Source organism: Chionomys nivalis, chromosome 3 (assembly GCF_950005125.1).
Source record: "Chionomys nivalis chromosome 3, mChiNiv1.1, whole genome shotgun sequence".
Lineage (NCBI taxonomy): Eukaryota > Metazoa > Chordata > Mammalia > Rodentia > Cricetidae > Chionomys > Chionomys nivalis.
Window position 1 is genome coordinate 16,649,900 of NC_080088.1, and position 23,205 is coordinate 16,673,104.

At 33.6% G+C, this 23,205-nt stretch overlaps 1 protein-coding gene across 2 annotated transcripts in view; it reads right to left on the reverse strand.

The window, feature by feature from the left end:
* The window catches only part of Ncam2 (neural cell adhesion molecule 2), a 403,308-nt gene that overhangs the window by 76,077 nt on the left and 304,026 nt on the right, over window positions 1-23,205 (reverse strand). For both annotated transcript variants that reach the window (XM_057765379.1, XM_057765380.1), the window contains exons 10-12: window positions 14,215-14,402; window positions 11,277-11,373; window positions 3,267-3,440 (exon numbers count right to left, since the gene is read on the reverse strand). In XM_057765379.1, the coding sequence (XP_057621362.1) occupies window positions 3,267-3,440; window positions 11,277-11,373; window positions 14,215-14,402 (459 nt within the window). The remainder of the gene's footprint in view (window positions 1-3,266; window positions 3,441-11,276; window positions 11,374-14,214; window positions 14,403-23,205) is intronic.

Consider the following 23,205-nt stretch of genomic DNA (forward strand, 5'->3'; position numbering starts at 1 on the left):
CCATAACTAATTTGTTTCTCATCATATCTGATAAGAAACTACTAAAGCAGGGATTATAAAACAGTGAAAATTACCTAAATTGTGAAGTGAAACTATAAGTTTTCATATGTTCGTTATTTTGAAATTTTAAAAGTCTTCCTTGTCTGGTTCCATATATTTACCTGTGAAGCTCATGATTTCAGTTTTTATTATATCTGAATGGTATTTTATAGCGTGTAAGTGTCACACGCTATATTATCTATTCATTGGTTGTCAGACATTTAGGTAGTTTCCATTCTCTTGCAACTGCTAATAGAACATCAATAAGCACGACCACCCAAACATGAGTTGAACAAGGATGACATTAATGAACATGTCAAATTCCGTGGGAAAAAAAAAAAACTCCAACAGAAATATTTAGAAACATTTGTAACATGTTTCCTACAGGAAAAAAAAACATTCCACATTTTTTTTTTACTTATTTATTTATTTTTATTCTTTTTTAATTAAAATTTCCACCTGCTCCCCATTTCCCATTTCCCTCCCCTCCTCCCAAATATTGCCCTCCCCCACTTCCCTCCCCCTATCCCCACTCCTCTTCTCCTCCCCCCACTCCATTCCCCCTCCCTCTCGATACTGAAGAGCAGTCCAAATTCCCTGCCCTGCGGGAAGACCAAGGTCCTTCTATCTACGTCCAGAAAGGTGAGCGTCCAAACAGGCTAAGCTCCCACGGTCCAAATGAGGAGCAGAAGGAGGGAGAACATGAGCAAAAAATCAGGACCACGAGGGATGCACCCACCCACTGTGACAGTGGAACTGATTTATTGGGAGCCCACCAAGGCCAGCTGGTCTGGGACTGAATAAGCATGGGTTGATTCCGGACTCTCTGAGCATGGCGGTCAATGAAGACTGATGAGAAGCCAAGGACAATGGCACTAGGTTTCGATCCTAATACATTCCACATTTTTTAAAAGTTACAGTATGTATACACAATTTGTTTACAAGTCAATATATTTTAAAAGTTAGTTGATTGTCATCTCAATAGCTGGCATGGTAACATTCCAGATAAATACTGAGGAAAAATATGATGGTTCTATCTTCACTGTATGCAAAGTTGTGGATCAGGTGATAACTCAGCTGGTGGGACTCATGGGTAATTAGTGGCTTAGGTAAGACTGTAAACTGAAGCATGAAAGTAATTGCATGGTGATATTTCCCTGCTATACAAGAGTAAAATCAAGCAAGACCTGTTTTATTCTTGAACAGAGAAGTCAGTAATTAGATACAGATAGTTATAAATAGATATAAACAATATAAAATATGTAACAATTTACAAATATGAAAAAACAGTGTATCACCTAAACATTCATAAATCAATGAATGAAAAGACAGTGAGAAAAAAGAAGCTTTCAAAGAAAAGCACAAAGTATTTCTGTGTTTGTTAAATTATTTCATAGGCTAAATCTTTTACATTATTGACAGTTAGAAACTCAAAACTGTGAAAATTAAGGAAAGATGCTGGTCAGTGTGCCCATTTATATTTAGTTATATTCATGCCTAAACCCTGGTGATCCTTATAACAAAAAAAATCTAAAAGTGATATAATGGTAGTTATAGAGGAATACTTCAGCGTAGAGGCCTCAGGTTTACTAGTTGAATAGAATATTGCCAGCAATTTTTATGATGTAGCCTCACAAGGATGCATGACTAGTCATGATCTTCCCACAGAAAGCTGAATTTGAGTAAAAGAAGGAGGAAGAACATTAAACAAAAAAGACTGTATAGGATAGCTGTCTTGGATCATCTGTAAGAAAATATCACTACAAACTTGGCTGAGGACAACCAACTGTCTAACTATCCTCAGGATATTCTTTATAATCTGTGAGTTGCTGGTTCTCAGAGAATGTCTAGGGACTCTTGCTTCATCTAGGTAATGACTATTGGATATTGAATATTGAAATAAATAAAATATTTTGATGGATGTATTTATGATTTGGGAAAAAAAGAAGACCCATTTGCCAACTGATAAAATGTTGTATATATCAGGTTTGATCTATGACAGCAGCAAAAACACCACTAAATTTGGCATGAGCTGTGCTTCAAGCAACCTTGACTGTGCCTATGTAATTTAGAGGTAGGATACAATGTATAGAATTTGATGCATATCTCAGTAGGAGAAATATTATGAAGTTCCCAATTTTACTTATTAAGCTAATGACACACCAAAATTAAAGTAACAATATTAACTCACCTACTTGTAATGTTATACAAAGCATGAAGTAAATTATCAATAGTTGACTCTTTGAAACCTTTGATATTTTTATTGTAAAATATCATGTTACTTTAGTCTGGCAAAAAATAAATAATTTCATTTTCTTTCTATACTCTGATCTGCTCCCTCTTGTTGTCTCAGTGTAGTTCCATCATTATACTTGCACACCCTGAAAGGGTTAAGGTTGACTTGGAGATCTGACAAGGAAACTACACAGCACTGATGCCCTCACACGTTCATACTTTTATTACAGGTTAATCTAACCTACATACTTACAAATTTGCAATTTCTTATTATTTCCTACTATAATTTGGAAAATAATGAAAGATTAAGACACTTTTCAAATCACAACATAATTTCCCATTACTAAGAAGAATAATATACATGATTTTAACTTTTCAGAAATAGACAATTAAGTTACTTCAATGACACAACTTTAAATAAAAACTTCAATTTTAATTGTGTATTTTCAAAACACAAGCTGAAAACAAACTTAATAGACTTATGAACTTACGTAGACAGTTTTATAAGTGCCTATGTCAGTTAGCTGTTTTGTAATATCACATTCATAACTATTTTTGGAAATGTGAATAAATAAATCTAAAGACACATTTAGGAATATTCACCTTCCATACACAACATGTCAGTAATAGTCTTTTCATGAAGGAATAAATTAAATTTTCTCCTAGAATATGATTTTAGCAATTCAATTTAGTTATTTCATTCTTATTAAAGTAGACAGCTTAAATAACAGAATATAATACAATGGAAAGTAGCTATCATGACACATAAAAAAACTGTATTTGATAACAGAACTTTAAGACAAAAACTTTACTCTTTAAAAAATTAATAAAGCAAAATTTTTAGCTACATATTAAATTTATTTATAAGTAAGATAAGGAAATGACTATGATTTCCTAACCCCAGTGCAAGGAAAGAAAAAAGAGGAATAAATCATAGAGGCATATTAAATATCAGAGTTCATGAATTAGCACATATTGAATATGTAACTTACTTTGAACTCCATGGGAGCGTACTATTTTCCAAGTTTCTGATGCCACTTCTTTGACATCCACTTGATAGTGATGAATAGGCACACCTCCGTGGGAGTCAGGTTTATTGAACAAGATCTTGGCTGTAGTCTGAGACAGGTCTACGATCTTCACTCCATGAGGACTAGAGGGTACATCTACAAAGGAAGCAACCTAGACAATGAGGATGACTATTACTAAGACCCATTGTAATACAAGAATTAGACTTGAAGCAATGATGTGAAACATACTGATTGCATGTTCCCGGTTATTCAGAAAAATATTTCAAAATGAAATCACACAACATAAAGCATGCCAGATACCCTGCCGGCATGACAAAATGGAGAACTGATGAGTGTTCTTTATCTGTGAAGAACATTTAAAAGAGTGTGTTTTCTTTTAATGGCATTTTTGTTTTCTTCAAGATTGCTTTGTCTCTCTGGAGTCTTCCATTGTTTCAGATGAGCTTATAAATATTTTTCTGTGAAAAATTTTTATTGTTACATTGGTAGTGCTTATACTGAATCTATATACATCTTCAGGTAGATCGAGTCTTTTAATAATAAATATTCTTCCACTTAAAGAGTAAAGGATATACATTTGTTCATTTACTCTTCAATCAATTAATTAAGTGTTTTTTTGTGTGTATGGAGATATTTTCTCTCTCTGGTTTATTATTTACTACATATCTTAACATCTTTATCTTTATATATTTATGAATTGTTTGCTTGATTATTATATCTGCTACCACAGAGTCAGGAGAGATGCCATGTAGCCCCATCGGGGACAAACACCAGAACTTTAGCCAGTAAGCCACAGCAATGTGGACATACATAGATTAATAGAAATGGGTTAAATTAATATAAGAATTAGCCAATAAGAAGCTAAAGTTTATGGCCCAAGCAGTGATTTAATTAATACAGTTTCTGTCTGATTATTTTTGGAGGCTGAACAGCTGGGAAACAACAAGCAGCTTCCATGCAATAAAGTGGCACTAACATGCTAAAATCCACTTAAAAACCTGGGAAAGCTTAATTTTAGACACAAAAATACAAAGTTTAACACAGTTTCTTGCTGTTTGCTGGTGGTATGCCACTGTTCCTGTAAAAGGGTTTTCCTGACTCAGCTGTAGAAAAAAAAGCCATGCCATTTTAAAATACTGGCTTTCTGGGCCATACTGCCAGTGCAATCTTTCAGAAGACTGGACATTTGGATGGGGTATGTGAGCAATGCGTTATGGCTTGCTTGGTGGCAACATGGACCAGCTGTGTGCTTGGAAGTGGGGCAGTGTACATGGCAGTTCTCAGAGGCATCAAGTGGCTCTGCCATGCTGGACTGGGCTGGACAAGCAGGAAATGTGGTATTTCCCCAAGGAATGATGCAGCTTAAATTTTAAGAAGCACTTAGCATTTTAAGAAGTGTTCCTGGACAGTAAAAAATTACAGATACAGAGAAGGACAGATTCAGACATAAAAGCCCTCTAAATGGGTCACAGTTTGGGATAAATGTATATAGGCTTGAAACAGAGAAAAGAAAAAGAGTATAGAGTTTGGAAAGAAACAAATGGCTTTAAAAAAAGAATAAAATCTTTAAAGAGACACAGTAGAGACAGTCGTAGATTAAAGGAGTAATGATAATAAAATAACTATTAAAAGTATGAGAGTAAAAACAAGCCATATAAAGATGGAATATACACAGAAAGTCTGGATTATGTATATCATTGTGTTTTTCTTTGAATTTTTGACTATGAAAGAGCTCAGTACAGAGAGACATTTAATTGTATAGGCTGCTAAGCTACACCAGCATATATGTTCTAAAGGTACCATGACTACCAAATTTGGATCTAAAGATAGGTTGCTTTGGAAAAGAGGTTCTTTTGTTTCCACAGAATATGAGAACCTGTGGATTTCTTCCAGACCAATATGATGGAACAAGAACCCCTGAAGAGTTGCTGTGAACACCTCCACAAAGAAAATACTTCACCCAATAAGCAACAGGAAGCAGTTTGGATAGAACTAAGCACATATTCCCAAATATTTATAAATACTTCTTTATATTTAAAGAGGAATATACTATAGAGATGGATAATTCGCACTGGTATAGATCATGGTTTATGGATACAAATTTAAGGCCGATTTTTTTATATGTACATGTATTTCTAATCTTAATTTAGGTATTGTGCTTGTGTAGCTCATTTAAAAATGTAATGTATAATTAAGAAATATAAGTTAGTAGATACTCATCTATAATAGGTAATTTTTGTCATGTTAATTTGATTTTCTAGATTTATATAGATATATTTCAGATAAATAGGTGTTCTTCAAATTTTTTAGAGACCTTTAGAATATGGCATTTAAAAATGTTTTAATAACTTAGGACTTTTCATGACAATGAGACACATCTGCTCCTGGCAGCACAAGCTACTTCAACAGGAAGATAGGCTTCGAAGAGGCTTCTTATTGAGTTGGTTAGCCATTTGGGCAAGAAACTGTTCTTGCCTGGACTGCTTGACTGGACATGCAGGGCTCACAGAAAAATGACTGCTGAATTTTCCTAAAGGTGAGGAAGGGCCTTCGGGGTTCCTGCTTCATGAAAGAATCTACCAGACACATTCAGGACACAGAAGAAAGCTAAGGACAAACTGCCAATATAGGGAGAACTGTCTTTGAAATTTCTGCTTCTTGGAAAAGTCTGCTGGATACTTATAAGCCTGTAGACTGAAGATTGGATGCCCCAATGGTACAGGAGAACTTTGGGTGACTGTTCAGACAGCAAGATGTCTTTGTCAATTCTAGAATTTTGGAAGTTGCTTATAAGGTACTTCCTGTTTACTTAGGTAATATCATATCTTTCTGGAGTCTTTGATGGAATTGAAGAATTTGTAATTATTGTAACAGTTTTCCTTAGTTATGATAAAAGATAAAATATTTATAAATATTGTAACTGCAATTCTTTTTTAATAACTGTTTGTTATTTGCAACTTTACTATGTTAAAGTTAAAGCCTCCTTTTTGTTTAAACAGAAAAGGGGAAATGGTATAGGAGGTCTTTCTGTCTATGTGTTGCTTTTATTGATTAATGAATAAATAACTGGTTTGGCCTATAGCATGAGAGAAAATGGAATAGAGTCAGGAAAGATGCCATGTAGCCCCAATGGCCATAGATGCTAGAACTTTAGATGGTAGGCCACAGCCACATGGCCATACACAGATTAATATAAATGGGTTAAATTAATATGAGTTAGCCAATAAGAAGCTAGAGCTAATGGGCTATATACTGATTTAATTAATATAGTTTCTGTGTGGATATTTTGGGAGGCTGAGCAGCCAGGAACCATCAAGCAGCCTATATGCAACATTTGTGTTATGTTATATTTTTTTAGATCATTCATTTATCAGCTTGTTTGGTAATTGTTAGGGTTCATATATAAGGTTATACTAACAAAGACAAGCTGGAAGTGAGTTATTTCTTCTCTACATAATTTCTTCATTTAGGATATTCTAGCACTATATTGAATAAAAGTGGTAAAAATGATATGGGATTTATCTCTGTATTGTGATTACCATTAATGAATAAAGAAACTGCTTTGGACCTATAGCAGGGCAAAACTTAGCTAGGTAGGGAAAACTAAGGTGAATGCTGGGAGAAAGATGGGTTGAGTCACACAGAGCTGCCAGAGACAGAGGCTGGGAACTTTACCTGTTAAGCCGCAGCCACATGGCGATATACAGATTGACAGAAATGCATAAAAATTATATGAGTTAGCCAATAAGCAGCTAGAGCAAATGGGTCAAGCGGTGATTTAATTAATACAGTTTCTGTGTGATTATTTTGGGTCTAAGCTAGCCGGGCAGCCAAGAACCAAGAAATGGCTTTCCTCCAACAGAAAAACACTCCTTTTTTTTATTATTCTTCTGTGGAGGAAAACAATTCATACCTGCTTCCCTCCAATATGATACTACTTGTGTGTTTTTCATAGCTGTTTAATTTGGCCTTTTGTATGCTGAACCACTTGTACTATCTGACATCAGTTTGTAATGCAAAGCTATAATAGCTTAATCAACATGGTCCTAAATTTTCCTGAAGCAGCACACTATGTTGTTTTCTGACATGATGATGGGGTGTGTTCTTCCTAAATTCTGTCACTGTCTTAGCTTCTAAAGTCTGGATAGCTAAAAACAATGGGAATTGACAAATGCTGTGAGTCAGGTTGTCCTCTTACAGATTTTAACAAGCATAGGGTCACGTCATGACATCAGAAGAAATTGATACTTATAAACTCTATGTTTAATCTCACCTTAGGTCCTGTCTTTCAGTACTTAATATTGTTCATTATTTTAAGTATCTTTCTTTTGATTTCATTCTCAATACATTTCACAGGGAAGAAAATCCAGGTAGTTTTATGTCTATCTGTCATCTATCTATATATCATCTATCTATCTATTTATCTATCTATCTATCTATCTATCTATCTATCTATCTATCATCAATCACTCTATCATCTCTTTCTATTATTTATCTATCTATCCATTCATACATTATCTAGACTAAAAATCCCTAGATAACTTGAAAAGAGCAACAGCCTACACCTTGTGCTGTTCATTAATCACTTCATAAAAACTTTGTGGTTTTTCGAAAATAAGTGGGTCATTCTGCATTATGAATAAACATCTCCAATATTCAATTTTCTATTTCTATTCCTTAGACAGGATATAAACATATTCAAAGGAAATCTGTGACTTGATCTTTGATGATCTTACTATTCAGATTGCTAAGCACTGGGCTGATCACTGAACATATTTCCACAGTCCTCACCAAATGGCCCATTTCAAAGCGTCTCTCACTCTTTCATAGCACAGTGCATTTGTTAACAATGTCACCTTGACCTGTGTACTCTTTCCATTGTTAGTAGCCCCAGTTCTTCTTTCTTATTTAGGTGAAAAGAGGACATCTGTTTGAAGCTTTTCCCAGGAACTCCAATCAGAGATCAATTTTATGCAGTCATAAAATTTAAATTTTAGTTAAAGTTGTATTGTAACTCATATGTATTGACCTATAATTTAGGTAATGACTGAGTGCCTTTCTTATTCAACTGTTCATTCAAAGATGCAAAACAGTATACTCTACCTAGGGGAAACATTTCATGTAATTATTTAGTCAGTTGTTAAGTAGTGATTAGTTATTGTCAAAAGATTTTTTACCAATATCATTGTTAGGGTAAGCAGTGTTTTTCGTATAGTATGATCATGAAAAAGCAAAGGACTATATGATTAGTTACTGAAAATCTCTGTTTATTTCAGAATTCTCTAAATAAATATCAATGAGAATATCTTTCTAAGATATTTCACTGAAAGAAACAGATTTATATTCAGATGATGAAACCATTTCCTTTCAAGTGAATTAACTTTACCCTGCTTTATGGTACAATGCCATCTGATCACACAGACCACTGAACTGATGATTATTCCCTATCTATGAAATTCTGCTCAGTTGACATAGCTTAACCTCTAATCAGGTCTCTCTTCTCCCAAGTGACTTCTAGAGTTTTATCTGTGACATAAATGAAAATATAGCTGACAGGTTTATGATATTTGTGAATTAAATAAATCTTGGAAAGAAAACTAAAGTATTGAATTTGACTGGGTCTCTGTAGGTTAAAGAGATGAGTCAAATATGACAACTTGAACTTTAAAAGTGGTAAGTACAGGCCCTGAACTAAGGTTAAGAAAATCGAGTGAGCTGTGCCAGTATGAGATATTTCACTTATAGACATGGGAAAAAGGAGGTCAGATGAGATGATGAAAAAGAAAAAATGTTATTTATAAAAATTAAATGTCTAAAGTAATCAAGGTCCTTAGCTAATAACACATTGCCACACTAATATCCACTAAAAAGAATTTGCCTATATGAAATATGGTAGACTGTAATAACAGTTATCTACTCTCTTTGAGTACTTGATTTGTTCTTGGTGCTTTGAAAGTACAATTTCACATTGTCTTATGCCTGTGCACTTAGGTAGATCTGTGAATGTCTTCTGTGGCACATGACATGGGAAACTTCAAGCCCAGATTGAGGTACCTATTATTTACCTGAAGCTGTTATTTGATATACTTTTTTGATACCACTACCTCAAATTGTTCCAAAGAATCCAATAGAAGGACTAAGTAATTTTTTTTGTTGTTGTTTTTGTTTTTCGAGACAGGGTTTCTCTGTGGCTTTGGAGCCTGTCCTGGAACTAGCTCTGTAGACCAAGCTAGTCTCCAACTCACAGAGATCTGCCTGCCTCTGCCTCCCGAGTGCTGGGATTAAAGGCGTGTGCCACCATTGCCCGGCTGGAGAGATGGCTCAGCCGTTAAAAGCTAGGCTCACAACCAAAAATATAAGAACTAAGAAATTTTAAAGAAATATAATAATTATCCTGATTATAACATTATATACATTATATATTAATAAAATTATTGTATTAGAACATATGCTTTTCTCATTAAATACAGAAAATATAAAACTAAATAAACATCATTGTAAAAAGTCTTGATTCATTATGTTCACATGTAAAGCAAATACACATGATGTCTTCATGTGAGACTTCCTCTGGGAAGCCCTTAAACTAGTTTACGTGTGCTGATGTTCATTGTTAAACCATAATGTAGACTAAAATATGTCATATTTACATACAAAGGAACATGTCAAAAGGTATATTGTTTCACAATCCCTGAATATCCATTATATCTGACAAATAAATAAAATTAATCTATGAATATTACTGAAGTATAAGAGATTATAACAGTGTGATTCAATTAAGCTGTAAATCCCTGTCATAATATACTTTATCTAGCTTCTCTTCTACAGCAGAGAAAATAACAAAGTAAAGCATAAATCATAAACTATCCAATTAATTGATATATATGTTTGGTATCTATATGTCTTATCTGCATAATAATATGTAATCAAAACGCTAATAAATGTCGCATCATCATGTATATGACAATGTTTTTGTATCTTTAAGATATTTGAGTGATTTTTCTAAATAGTCACATTTCTTAATAAACTATTTTCCTTCAATTCATGAAACACTATTCACCATTGAGTGATTATTTTCAAAGTGCCACTTATTACCAATTTGAGCCAAAAATTGTTGTTGATTTTGTCAATAATATTGCCTAAGATGATAGTTATTTTGTCTCTTACATTTATTATGTGTATTTCTTAATTTGCCTTATCTTTCTAAAATGTTTCTTTTATTTAAAATTTACTTAATTTTAAAGGACATTAATCAGCAAACTATGAAGCTAAGCCCTTAGAATATTGATTTAATAAGAATTTTGGCTTCTTACTACACTGGCGACATGTTTCTAAGTATTATGATTGTTATATTAGGTTCTCCTCAACCTTGAGGGAAGAAACATCAGAGATTACACCTTGCTCCTTTGCTTGCATCTCATAGGACCCAGATGTAATTTTCTCATTACTAGTAGTGTTGATATTGGTCAGTTTATGAAGAATTGCACATAGGAATTCCAACTATAAAATATTTCCTATGATGTCAAATTAAAAATAAATTAAGGTTATATCTATTGCATATTTTCTCATTGAGTTTCCACATATCTTCTGGAGAAGAAACTCATGCCTCTTGAATGAATTACACTAGATTTTAAATAAAACAATACATTGATGTGGACATATTTTAAAATGTTATTTTACATTATTTATAACTTTGGTTAAAATGCATGTTGCTGACTTAAAATAATCTTACATCTAAATGACAATAAATTACATTTTAAAATGAATTGTAAATATTCACTATTCACTATGTCAAATAGTTTTCTATTTTGTAACTCTTAATTCATTACTTCAAATAATGTTTTTATTATGACTAAAGAACTATAAATAATTTTAATTTAATGTAAAATTTGTTAATACAATTTTAGTAGCTTAAAATTCCACTTGGGTATAAGATTATTTTATTAATGTCAAATATTACTGTCCTGTACTCACCTGCTAGCTCAAGAATATACTCCTGAAACCTTGTTCCTATACGGTTAGTAGCAGTGCAGTTATACCGTCCAAAGTCATTTTCTGATGTAGGGGCAATCTAAAATAATCACAATCATAAAAATGAAAATGCTGAAATATCAAGGTTATTTTAAAAGGCTAAATCATCTCTATTACTTGCACATTTGCTCAGCTATTTTACATATGACTGCTCAAGGAACTCTTTTCTTTATCTAGCAAGCATTATTAAATAATACAAACATTTCTTTTAATTTTATGTATTCTTTTAGTTTTTGAAATTTTAATGTCATTGCATCATCTTGCCATTTCCTGTTCCCTCTCCAAGCCTACCCATACACCCTCCTTGCTCTCTTTCACATCATGGCCTCTTTCTCCATTGTTCCATTCACATTTGTAATACCACATGTATACATATTCCTAAATGCACAAATGCCACCTGCTCAGTCTTCATAATGATAAAATTTGAATAACAGATCCATAAAACTAGATGTCCAGAGTCGAAGTGATTCATCATGCCTTGTTTATCAATTCATTCATTTGATCAATACATCTATTCAATGACAAAGTTATCTTCTGATAATCAAAGCATAGGTAAAATTTTAAGGAAATAAATCATGTAGTCAATGCAAATTCAAATCAACTATAAAGCTAAAGACAATGTTTCTACTAAAGTAGGTCCTGCATTGTTTTCCTGGTTTGTTTGTTTGTTTGCTTGTTTGTATTTGGACCAGTTGCATTCTATATCCCATGTTGCAATCATTAGTATCTCTCAGGCTTGCCTTAAACTTTCAGTGTTTCTCCTAATTTTGCCTCTGAATTGTTGAGAACATGAATAAGCCACTATGCTTATTCATGAATTTTTATATTTAACTCTATATCTTGATTTTTTCATAAAAGATGTTTTGAAAGAAAACAGTGCCAGGAAAAAATGCTATAAACAGTATTTTTAAATCTGTAGTAATTATCTTTGTTCTATTTTCTTTTTCTTTAGATGAAAATAACATGACCTGAGTTTTCAGATTAAAATCAGAAATTATGTTCCCCTTCAGGGATTCCACTGGTGAAAGGTGGGGTCAAATCTGTAATTATGCTGTGCATAAATGCTTACATGTTAATCCTCCAAAGATATCTGATGATGGTGATAAATATGATTTTCAATTCCAGTGGCTATTTTAGAGAGACTGCACTAACAACGCGAATTGCCCATTAATTTCAACACTATCCTAAGACTGAAGAAATGATTTAGTGGTAATGGGAGACTATTAACTAAGAGAACAATTTTGAGGTCTATTGAAGATGACAATTCTGAACATGTAGAGTATAAAAAAGCTGTGTCATTCACTTTCTACTCAGCAGTCCAACTAAGAAAAGTTCATAGGTTTAACAGCTTAACACTCAGATTTAACTCTTTTGTTAGTTTCCTGAAATTATTCAGAAATTCATTATCCTTACATGTGACTTTTTAACAAACGAGGCTAGTTTAATCCTATTACAAATACACTAGCAAAACCTTTTCTTATTTCACAGTCATGTGAGAAAGGTTTTAGTACATTCTACAAGGAAGCTGGTTTTTATAGAATCAATACAACATAGAGGCAAGAGAGCCACAGCAAGCGCCATGACTACAGTACAGGTTGTTCCTTTTTAAAGATTAATATACTATAAAAAGACACTTACTTTGAAGCCATTTTCAAATAGCTTAATTTATGATCTGAAAAATCGGTTGGATGCTGTTGAGAACTTAATAGGTAATAAGACTTTGAATTCATAGACCCTCCCATTCCAGGAACAAAGTAGCCATGAAACACGGGCTTTAAAAGCTTATCACAATAATTCATTTATGATGCTAGGCTTAGTAAATACTGAAATCATTTAATATAGTACAAATTAAAAGAACTGGAAATACAAAATAATCAAGGAAAAAAATAAAAGCAAGAGAGAAAATAAAGGAAAAGGAAGCAAGAATGAATTAACCAAGCCAACTTGAAGTCAGTGTTTCTAGAAAGCAACTTCTCATCCAACAATCGTTTTTACAAGAAGTTCAGTGATGCTTGGTTCTCTTGACAACATCTTCGGATTTAGAATAGCATGTGAGTGACCTTGTGAGGATGTTTCTTGAGAATATTGGAAAGACCCAAACATAATGTGGACAGCACCATCCTACTGGCTGGGCACCAGAATGACATAAAATTGGAAAAAGGGGGGAAAAAACTGTGCCAACATTCTCTTGCTTTTTGCTTCTCAACTAGTATAAAGGGAATTCTGTACCACATGGCTATGCCTTTACAATGTTCTGTCCAACTGCATGGGGCCAAATCACTACTAATTGAATATTCTTGAATTCTGACCCAAATAAATCTTTCCTCTGTCAAATTGTTTTTTTCAAAATTTAGTAATGGTTTCAGAAAAATACTAAAGTAAACAAGAGAAAGATTTAAAAGTTATAGACAATATAAAGTGAAATAACCCAAGCTATTAGATAAAATTTTCATCAAAAATTTAAATATTTGTAACCATAGGCATAATCAATGACATTTCTAGAATTATACATTATTAACCAAATGATAAGTTTATATGGCTGTCAAAGAATAATAGATATAAACAAAAAAAATCAATGAAATAATCAGCTTTGAAGTTACATCTTTGAATTTAATAATCAAAGTATTATTTCACCAAACCGATATTTTCTCACAAGCATAATTATTTCACTTTCAGAAAGTAAATTCATGAAAAATATTTCAGATATAGAAGCACAGATAAAGAATTGGATATTATACCAACTAAAAATTAAATTTTCAAAATAATATAAAATTTATATAAATATTTTAATATAAGTTTTATAAAAATTCAAATTAAATGTATTCTGACATAATCAATAATTGCTAAAAATATGCTTATTGATGTGCAGACAAAGGCTTACCTCTAGTATCATCTTTCTCCCAACACTGTACGTTTTTAAATGAGTAGTATTTTTAGCTGGTAAGACCAATTTCTCTCTTCTCCAATGAATTGATGCAGGTGGATTGGATGTCACATCACAACTTATATTGATTGGATTTCCTTCCCAAGAATAGTACATTGTCTGATTTGAAACAAACTTAGGAGCATCTGTAGAACAATATTATATATTATATACTATGTAATAATATATAAATAGGCATCAATAGGTATTTATTTAATTAGCACACATATTAGTAATATTTCTTGCATATGAAAGCATTCATAATGAGAGACAGAGAGCTGGCTCAGTGAATAAGAGCAATTGTTGACCTTTCTGAGGACCTGGATATGATTCCAGCACCCACAAGAAAAATAAGTGAATTATTAAAATAAAAAAAATATTTAGAACTAGATTTAATCTTAATTCATCACAAAAAATTAATTGGTTAGAATTAAATAGTAAACATTCAGCCAGTATTTCTGGAAATCTCAATATGATTTAAAATTTAGAAAGGGAGTTTAGAATATTTTTTAAAGAAATCAATGATCAGTTATTCAGCATTATTTTGGTCATAGTTACAGAAGGCTTTTCAAATCTGGATGTTTTCACTTTGTGGAAAAAGGGACATAAGAATTTCATATATTTGTTCTGCATGTGTATATTGCTTTCCAATACAACTTATTGTAAATTTTAACATTGTCATTTTTCCAGTAAATGAATATTTTTAACATTTATTGGAATCATATTGCTGATGGTTTATATCTCTATCCTAATACACCCACATACATATGCACATATATATGTTTTATATTATAATCGGGCTGTATTAATAAAGTATTCTAATATATTGTACACTGATCAAAATTGCTAAAATCAAGAAAGCAACTGATATGTACTGGTGAAGAAGAGAGAAATAGGACTCACAATTAATGTTAGTGTGACTGCAAACTGATTCAGCATATCTGGATATGAGTGTGGAAAACTCCCCAAAGCTTCGTATAAATCTATTACATAACACAAATGTATCATTCCTTGTCATATTCCCAAAGAAGTCAATACAGTCCACAATAGATACTGAGCCATGATCCTTCCTAATCTATTCACAACATCTAGGAAATAAAACAACTTAAATGTCCTTCAACTAATAAATGGATAATAGAAATGTGGAACACAGGAATTATAGTTCCACATCTTTAATGTGAATATATACCCCGGAGAAATCATAGAAATCAGGAACAGAAATGATGGTGGTGGCGGAGGGAGCACTAGAGAAGGAAATAGCAGAGCATAAGTGATAGAAACAGTAAAAAGAGAAAAAGAGGTATAGGGGGTTACTTGGGAAGGGGAAAGAATGTCAATAGAGACAAGGAGAGAGAGAAAAAATAACACTAATGAAGTCTGAACAAAGACATAATAAATAATATTTTATTTTTATTATATAATGTATAGACCATATATATGTATTCTCTCTCTCTCTCTCTCTCTCTCTCTGTGTGTGTGTGTGTGTGTGTGTGTGTCTGTGTGTGTGTGTGGTGTGCTCGAGGGCATTCAGATGTGCATACACAGTTTAAAGAAGTATCCCAATTGAATTGACAGTGTTCCCCACCAAGAGCCATAGACCATCTGATAATATTTACTAGGCATTAAAAACCCTCACTCAGGGTATTTAGCACAGAGTACAAGAAATTATCACAACAACATCCTATCGATCTAGTTCGTTGTTGCCTCCAAGGTACTAAATGTAAATCTCTTATGATGACAATGTCACTCCCTTCAGGTACAGGACTAGGAAACTCTGAATTGGATCTGACTTGAAAGCATCCTTTCTGGGCACTAAATTTTGTAGCAAAAGTAGGTACTGTGCAAGCATACAAGGGGAGAAAGCAAACAGCAGTGCTACACAATTGTAATGCCAGTGAACTTCAGCAATGATCATCATGGCAAGGTAACTGTAGGTACAGTAATGACACTCACACCTTAGTGATAACTACCAGCTGTCTAATTTACTTAAGCTCTGCTCAACTGAGGGAAATCATGTCTGCTACTGGGAATCTAGCCAGCCACCCGAGGGTAATAAAGTCATAGATGTAGAGGAGAATCTATTTGATATGGGATTCCCCTCTGCATGCTGTGAATATTATTGGTTAACAAAGGAACTGCTTTGGGCCTATAGCAGAGCTATAGGGGAACAGAGCTAGGTGGGGAAAACTAAACTGAATGCTGGGAGAAAGGAAGTGGAGTCAAGAGAAGCCATGGAGCGGCCACCAGATACATAGGTGCTGAAACTTTGCTGATAGGCCACGACCTCATGGTGATGCACAGATTAATGGAAATGGGTTAAAGAGAGATGTGACAATTACCAAATAAGAAGCTAGAGCTAATGGGCAAGCAGTGATTTAAATAATAACCTTGAATTCTAGGTTGCTTTATTAATTATATATATATACATATATATATGAATGTATATGTGTATATATATATACAAGCACACAAATGTATGACAAAAACTTGTTTAGTTAATTTAGCAGTACTTGTATGTGTTATTAGAGGGCAAGCTACAAATATGGGGTTCATTCCTAGGAAAAACTATTAACCATGCTCTTACATTTTCTTAATTCTTAATTTTCTTTCTTTGTTTGTCTAGAGGTAGAGTTTCATGAGATTACTGCTTCTTTCCTTCCTTTGTAGCAGATTCTACCAGTTGTACTTGACAGACCTTATTTTGGAAACATATCAGTGAGGATTTATGGGTGATGTTTTTCTGTACTTTATGAGACACAGTTTACAGATCTCCTGCTTCTCTGTCTCTTAAGTTTCTGTCAACTCTTCAGTGGTGTATCCTGAGATTTATATGCAGGAGTTACTGTTTGTTTTGTTTTGTTTGTTCTGGTAGATACAACAAGTAGGACAGAAGTCGGTACAACTACTGGGCTCTTGGTCACAGAATTAAAAAGTAGACTGAGCAAAGCATGAGGAGAAAGCAAGTTAGAAGCATTCCTCTATAGCCTCTTTTTCAGTTTTGCCATTATGTTTCATTAAAATAAATGGAGCAAAACTCCCAGCGATCCCTCTGAAATCATGAACAAGGCAGGGTTGTCCACTCTCTTCATATATATTCGATATAGTTTTCAAGGTCCTAACTAGAGCAATAAGATATAAAAAGGAGATCAAGGGGAAACAAATTGGAAAAGAAGAAGTCAAACTCTCATTGTTTGCTGATGATATGATAGTTTACATGAGTGAGACCCAAAATTCTACCAAGGAACTTGTACAACTCATAAACACTTTCAGTAATGCAGCAGCATCCATGATTAATTCAAAGAATTAGTAGCCCTCCTGTACTCAGATGATAAAAGGGCTGGGAAAGCCGGGCGGTGGTGGCGCACGCCTTTAATCCCAGCACTTGGGAGGCAGAGGCAGGCGGACCTCTGTGAGTTCGAGGCCAGCCTGGTCTACAAGAGCTAGTTCCAGGACAGGCTCCAAAACCACAGAGAAACCCTGTCTCGAAAAACAAACAAAAAAAAAAAAAAAGAAAAAAGAAAAAAAGAAAAAAAGGGCTGGGAAAAAAATCAGAGATACATCACCCTTCATAATAGCCACAACTAGCATAAAATATCTCGGATTAAATCTATTAAACAAATAGAAGACTTGTATGACAAGAACTTTAAATCTTTAAAGAAAGAAATTGAAAAAGACACCAGAAAGTGGAAAGATCTCCCATGCTCTTGAGTAGGTAGAATTAACATAGTAAAAAATGTCAGTCTTAACAAAAGCAATCTAAAGATTCAATGCAATACCCATCAAAATCCCAGCAAAATTCTTCACAGACTTTGAACGATTTGTACTCATCTTCATATGGAAAAGCAAAAAACCCAGGATAGCCAAAAGAATCCTGTACAATAAAAGAACGTCTGGAGGCATCACAATTCCTGACTTCAAACTTTACTACAGAGCTACAGTACTAAAATCATCCTGGTATTGGCATAAGAACTGACAGGAGGACCAATGGAACTGAAATGAAGACCCAGATATTAATCCACACACCTTCGAACACTTGGTATTTGACAAAAAAGCTAAAAATATAAAATGGGAAAAATAAAGCATATTTAACAAATGGTGCTGGCATAACTGGATATAAACATGTAGAAGAATGAAAATAGACCCATTCACCATTGGCAAAATCAAGTCCAAATGAATCAAAAACCTCAACATAAAGTCAGCCACATTAAATCTTATAGAAGAGAAAGTGGGAAGTACACTTGAACATATTGGCAGAGGAGATCACTTCCTATATATAACCACAACAGCACAGACACTGAGAGAAAACATTAATAAATGGGACCTCTTGAAACTGAAAAGCTTCTGTAAAGCAAAGGACACAGTTAACAAGACAAAATGACAGTCTGTAGAATAAGAAAAGATCTTCACTAACGCCACACCAGACAGAGGTCTGATCTCCAAAATATATAAAGAACTCAAGAAATTGGTCATCAAAAGAACAAATAATTCAATAAAAATTGGTGTGCAGACCTAAACAGAGAACTCTCAACAGAGTAATTAAAAATGGCTGAAAGACACTTAAGGAAATGCTCAACATCCTTAGTCATCAGAGAAATGCAAATCAAAACAACTTTGAGATTCCATCTTACACCTGTAAGAATGGCCAAGATCAAAAACACTGATGACAACTTATGCTGGAGAGGTTGTGCGATGAGGGGTAAAGGGTGCACTTCTGCATTGCTGGTGGGAATGCAAGATGGCACAGCCCCTTTGAATGTCAGTGAGGCGATTTCTCAGAAAATTAGGAAACAACATCTCTTAAGACCCAATAATAACACTTTAGGGTATATATCCAAAGAATGCTCAATCGTGCCACAAAGATATGTGCTCAACTATGTTCAGAGCAGCATTGTTTGTCATAGCCAGAACGTGGAAACAACCTAAATGCCCCTCGACCGAAGAATGGATAAGGAAAATATGGTACAATTACCCAATGGAGTACTACACAGCAGAAAAAATTATGATATCTTGAATTTTTCAGGAATATAGATAGAAGTAGAAAACATCATTTTGAGTGAGGTTATTCAGACACAGAAAGTCAATTATCACATGTACTCACTCATAAGTGGTTTTTAAACATAAAGCACAGAAAACCAGCCCACAAATCACAATCCCAGAGATCTTAGACAACAACGAAGACCCTACGAGAGACATGAATTGATCTAACCTACATGGGATATGGAAAAAGAGATCTTCTGAGTAATAAATTAGGAGCATAGGCATCTTGGGGGAGGGTTGAAGGAGAGGGGTGAGGCATGGAGGGGAGCATGGAAAAATGTAGAGCTCAATAAAAATCAATAAAAAAGAAAAAAACCTCTACTGTATGATTTATTGTATAATTCTAAAGTCCTAAGAATTTAATTCAGTTGTTCTTAAGGAAAATATGTTTAAAAATATTTATATGTTAATAACTATATCTGCTCATTTTCACCTCATTCAAATAAAAATACCACATTATCACTCATTAATGTATATAACAAAAAAGGAATTTAGAATATCTCCTTATTAAACGTTTGTTTTTAATTATATTAATCTTATTAAACCATTTCCAAATTCTTTAAAATGTATGAGTTCTATAATAAGTGATTGAGACAGATTTAAAGGTACACATCCTACATACTTTCTATAAATGAAAAAGCCTTGGAAAATGCAAAAGGTGATCATTGGTTTGTAAGGTTTAATAAACATGGGTTAATGCTAATATGTAAGACTCATAAAATTTTTTTTAAAAAGAATATGTAAAGATAAATAATGTAGTGGTCCACACTGGGAATAATATTATTTACTTTAAGGCTCCTAAATCAGGGAAGAATATACTATCCAACACCAAATGATCAACACTGATAGCATACAAATATATAGAATGAGTACAATGTATTATTTGTTTGAAATTTATATATATATATATATGCAAGTGGATATATAACAACAATTAAAGCAAAATAAGATGCCATGAATATTAAAGAAAACAGGGAGGACATATAGAAAGATTGGGAGGCAGTATGTAGTAGGTAGAATTGCTCAAATTATAATTTCAAAAAATTAAAATATTTAAATCTCAGAGGTTCATAAAAATACATTTCTGCATAAAATATACAAATTATTATTTGATATATAAAAAACAAATAGTGTCAGGAATACTACATTTTTTCTTCTTTCTCATTTCCTTCCTTCCTTTTGTTTTTATTTCTTTTTTCAAGGTGGTTGTTTGCTCTGCTCAGACTGGTTTTATCTGCATAGTTTAGGCTGGCATCCATTTCTTGAAGATTCTCCTATCCAAGCCTTCCCACTACTGGGATTAAGAGGCATGTGCCAACACATCGAGAACTGAAGTTAGACATTAAAAAGCTAATAACTATGATTTCCCAAACTATTGTTAAAATGCAATGTACTCTATGTAGAATTTATTTATATAAGTTGCAAGTGTGTAGACAGAAAGCTGAGCTAGAACTCTCAGGCAATTCTCCTGTGAATGATTTACATCGAATACTTCATTAAATCATTCTAACATCCCAGGAACAATTCCCATGTGTCAGTACCTAATCTGTCTGTATATGTTCCCTTCAAAAAGTCGGTATGCACAAATACGACCAATCCTCCAATGCTGATCAAACTAGAAATCAGCAAAAAGATTTCTGCACTCAGACTCGCCAATGAGAATTTCATGTTGATAAGTCCTCTTCCTTATTTTCCCCAATCCTGTTGAGAAAGATTCAGCTTATCTCACAGGTGCTGCTCATTGCTTCATTCTATTTTCTGACTCAATTACTTCCTTGAGGCAAACTTTTCACTTTCTCTTTTCATTTCTGCCTCTTGTTCAGAAATTGTCTCGATGTGATTTTATTTTTTTTCCTGAAGACTGACCTGCATCTTAATTCTGCCTTCATATAATGCTGACAACAAGGAATGTCAGAGAAAGTGGGAGCTGAAATATATAACTATTGGGGCTGATTTTTCATTAAGTTATGAATAGTAATATAAGATAATTGACAATATTAATGAATAATATCCACTTAATGGATGGTATTCCAAAAATTATTTAGAACCATAATCAATAGCAACAATTTCTTATATAATCCAATTTTAAGCTTCCTTTTTGTTGTTGTTATGAATGTCTTGCCATCCCTCCCCAATACTGAATCACAATTCATAAAAATACCTTCCATTAACATTTTTCAACACAGATTGTTATCTCACTTGTCTTGTTCATAAGCCCTGCTTCATCTAGCTTAGAAATCCCTTAGTAAGGTATTGACCTGACTTTGTATACCAAGAAAAGTTATGATTAAAACCTTCAAAACTCATAAACTGTTCAATTCACAGCCCTTAAATCCCAAATTCTGTGTGATTTTACAAATCTTTGCATAAACATTCCTATGCACAATGGTTCTTTACCCATTCCTGTTGTGAGTTATTTATACAGTCCTTCCTTCATAGCTAAATTTTTCCAGATGGTCAAGGACCCATCAAGTCCTAGGGGTGTTCTGGTTAAGAACTAGCATATTTATAATACTGAATGCTTAGTAATTTTCTCGCCTTTTACACTCTGTGATATCCAGTCAATAATGAAATCAGCTGAGGGCATGTGCCAGAAGTAACCCTTCTTTCAGCTGCTTGACTTTATTCCCCCAATTAAAACACAAGTTTCCTGAAGTAGGGATAAAATTATTTTCGTTACAGCATCTGAGTTCATATTTGACATACAAGAGTTGTTCAGTAAGTAAATAAAAATAAATAAACCAAAATTCAAAAACTCAAGTGTGTAAGTTAAGAGTAATTCCTTAATGTAACAGAGTAGTCAAAGCATATTTGTTTCACAGTCTAAACACACAACATTTTGCACTGCAATCTAGAATTACTTTTAGAGTTATACACTTTCTTCCTAAATTCTTATTACTTATTTTGTGAAGAAGTTGGGTTCTTAATTAGTCAAGAATTAACTGCATTTCGAAATTTTCCTCAAGCACATTGACTCTTCTCATCCCTTTGAATTTTCTCACTTAATTTATGCACTGAAAAATTATCAAGGGAGTAAAAGCTAATATATCCTTTGGCACATTTTGAGGCTAATTCAATAAATGATTTCATAGATCCAGTTCTACTCTATATGGAGACATATGAAGAATCAGCTATGGCAATTAACTGAATTTAGTCCAGGTACCATGGGAATTCTACTGGCTGGATGGAATACTAAATTAGATGTGCACTTAATGCCAATTAGCCATAACACTGGATACATATTTTCATACTGAATTTAAACTGCCATCTTATGCATAAATCTCAGAATATTTTATGATACACAAGTCAAGCCCTAAAAATTACTTGCAATAAAAATATTTATATATGGCCATCTTTTAAGCAGACTCTGGATTTCTCGCTAATTTAATTTTTGTTCATGATATAATTGTTATTGACAACAAAGCAGGTTGATTCTAGATATGGTGAGTGTACTCTAATTTTTTGATATAGTTTTTTTTCTTTTTTTATTATTAAAATTTTTTTATTAAAAATTTCTGCCTCCTCCCTGCCTCCCTTTTCCCTCCCCCTTCCTCCACTCCCCATGCCCCACTCCCCTCCCCCTCCCTCTCCAGTCCAAAGAGCAATCAGGGTTCCCTGCCCTGTGGCAGTCCAAGGTCCTCCCCCCTCCATCCAGGTCTAGGAAGGTGAGCATCCAAACAGGCTAGGCTCCCACAAAGCCAGTACATTCAGTAGGATCAAACCTCAGTGCCATTGTCTTTGGCTTCTCAGCAGCCCTCATTGTCCACCATATTCAGAGAGTCCGGTTTTATCCCATGCATTTTCAGTCCCAGTCCAGCTGGCCTTGGTGAGCTCCCAATAGATCAGCCCTACTGTCTCAGAGGGTCTAATTTTTATATAATCTTTCTCCTACATGAGAATCTCTCCGTATAC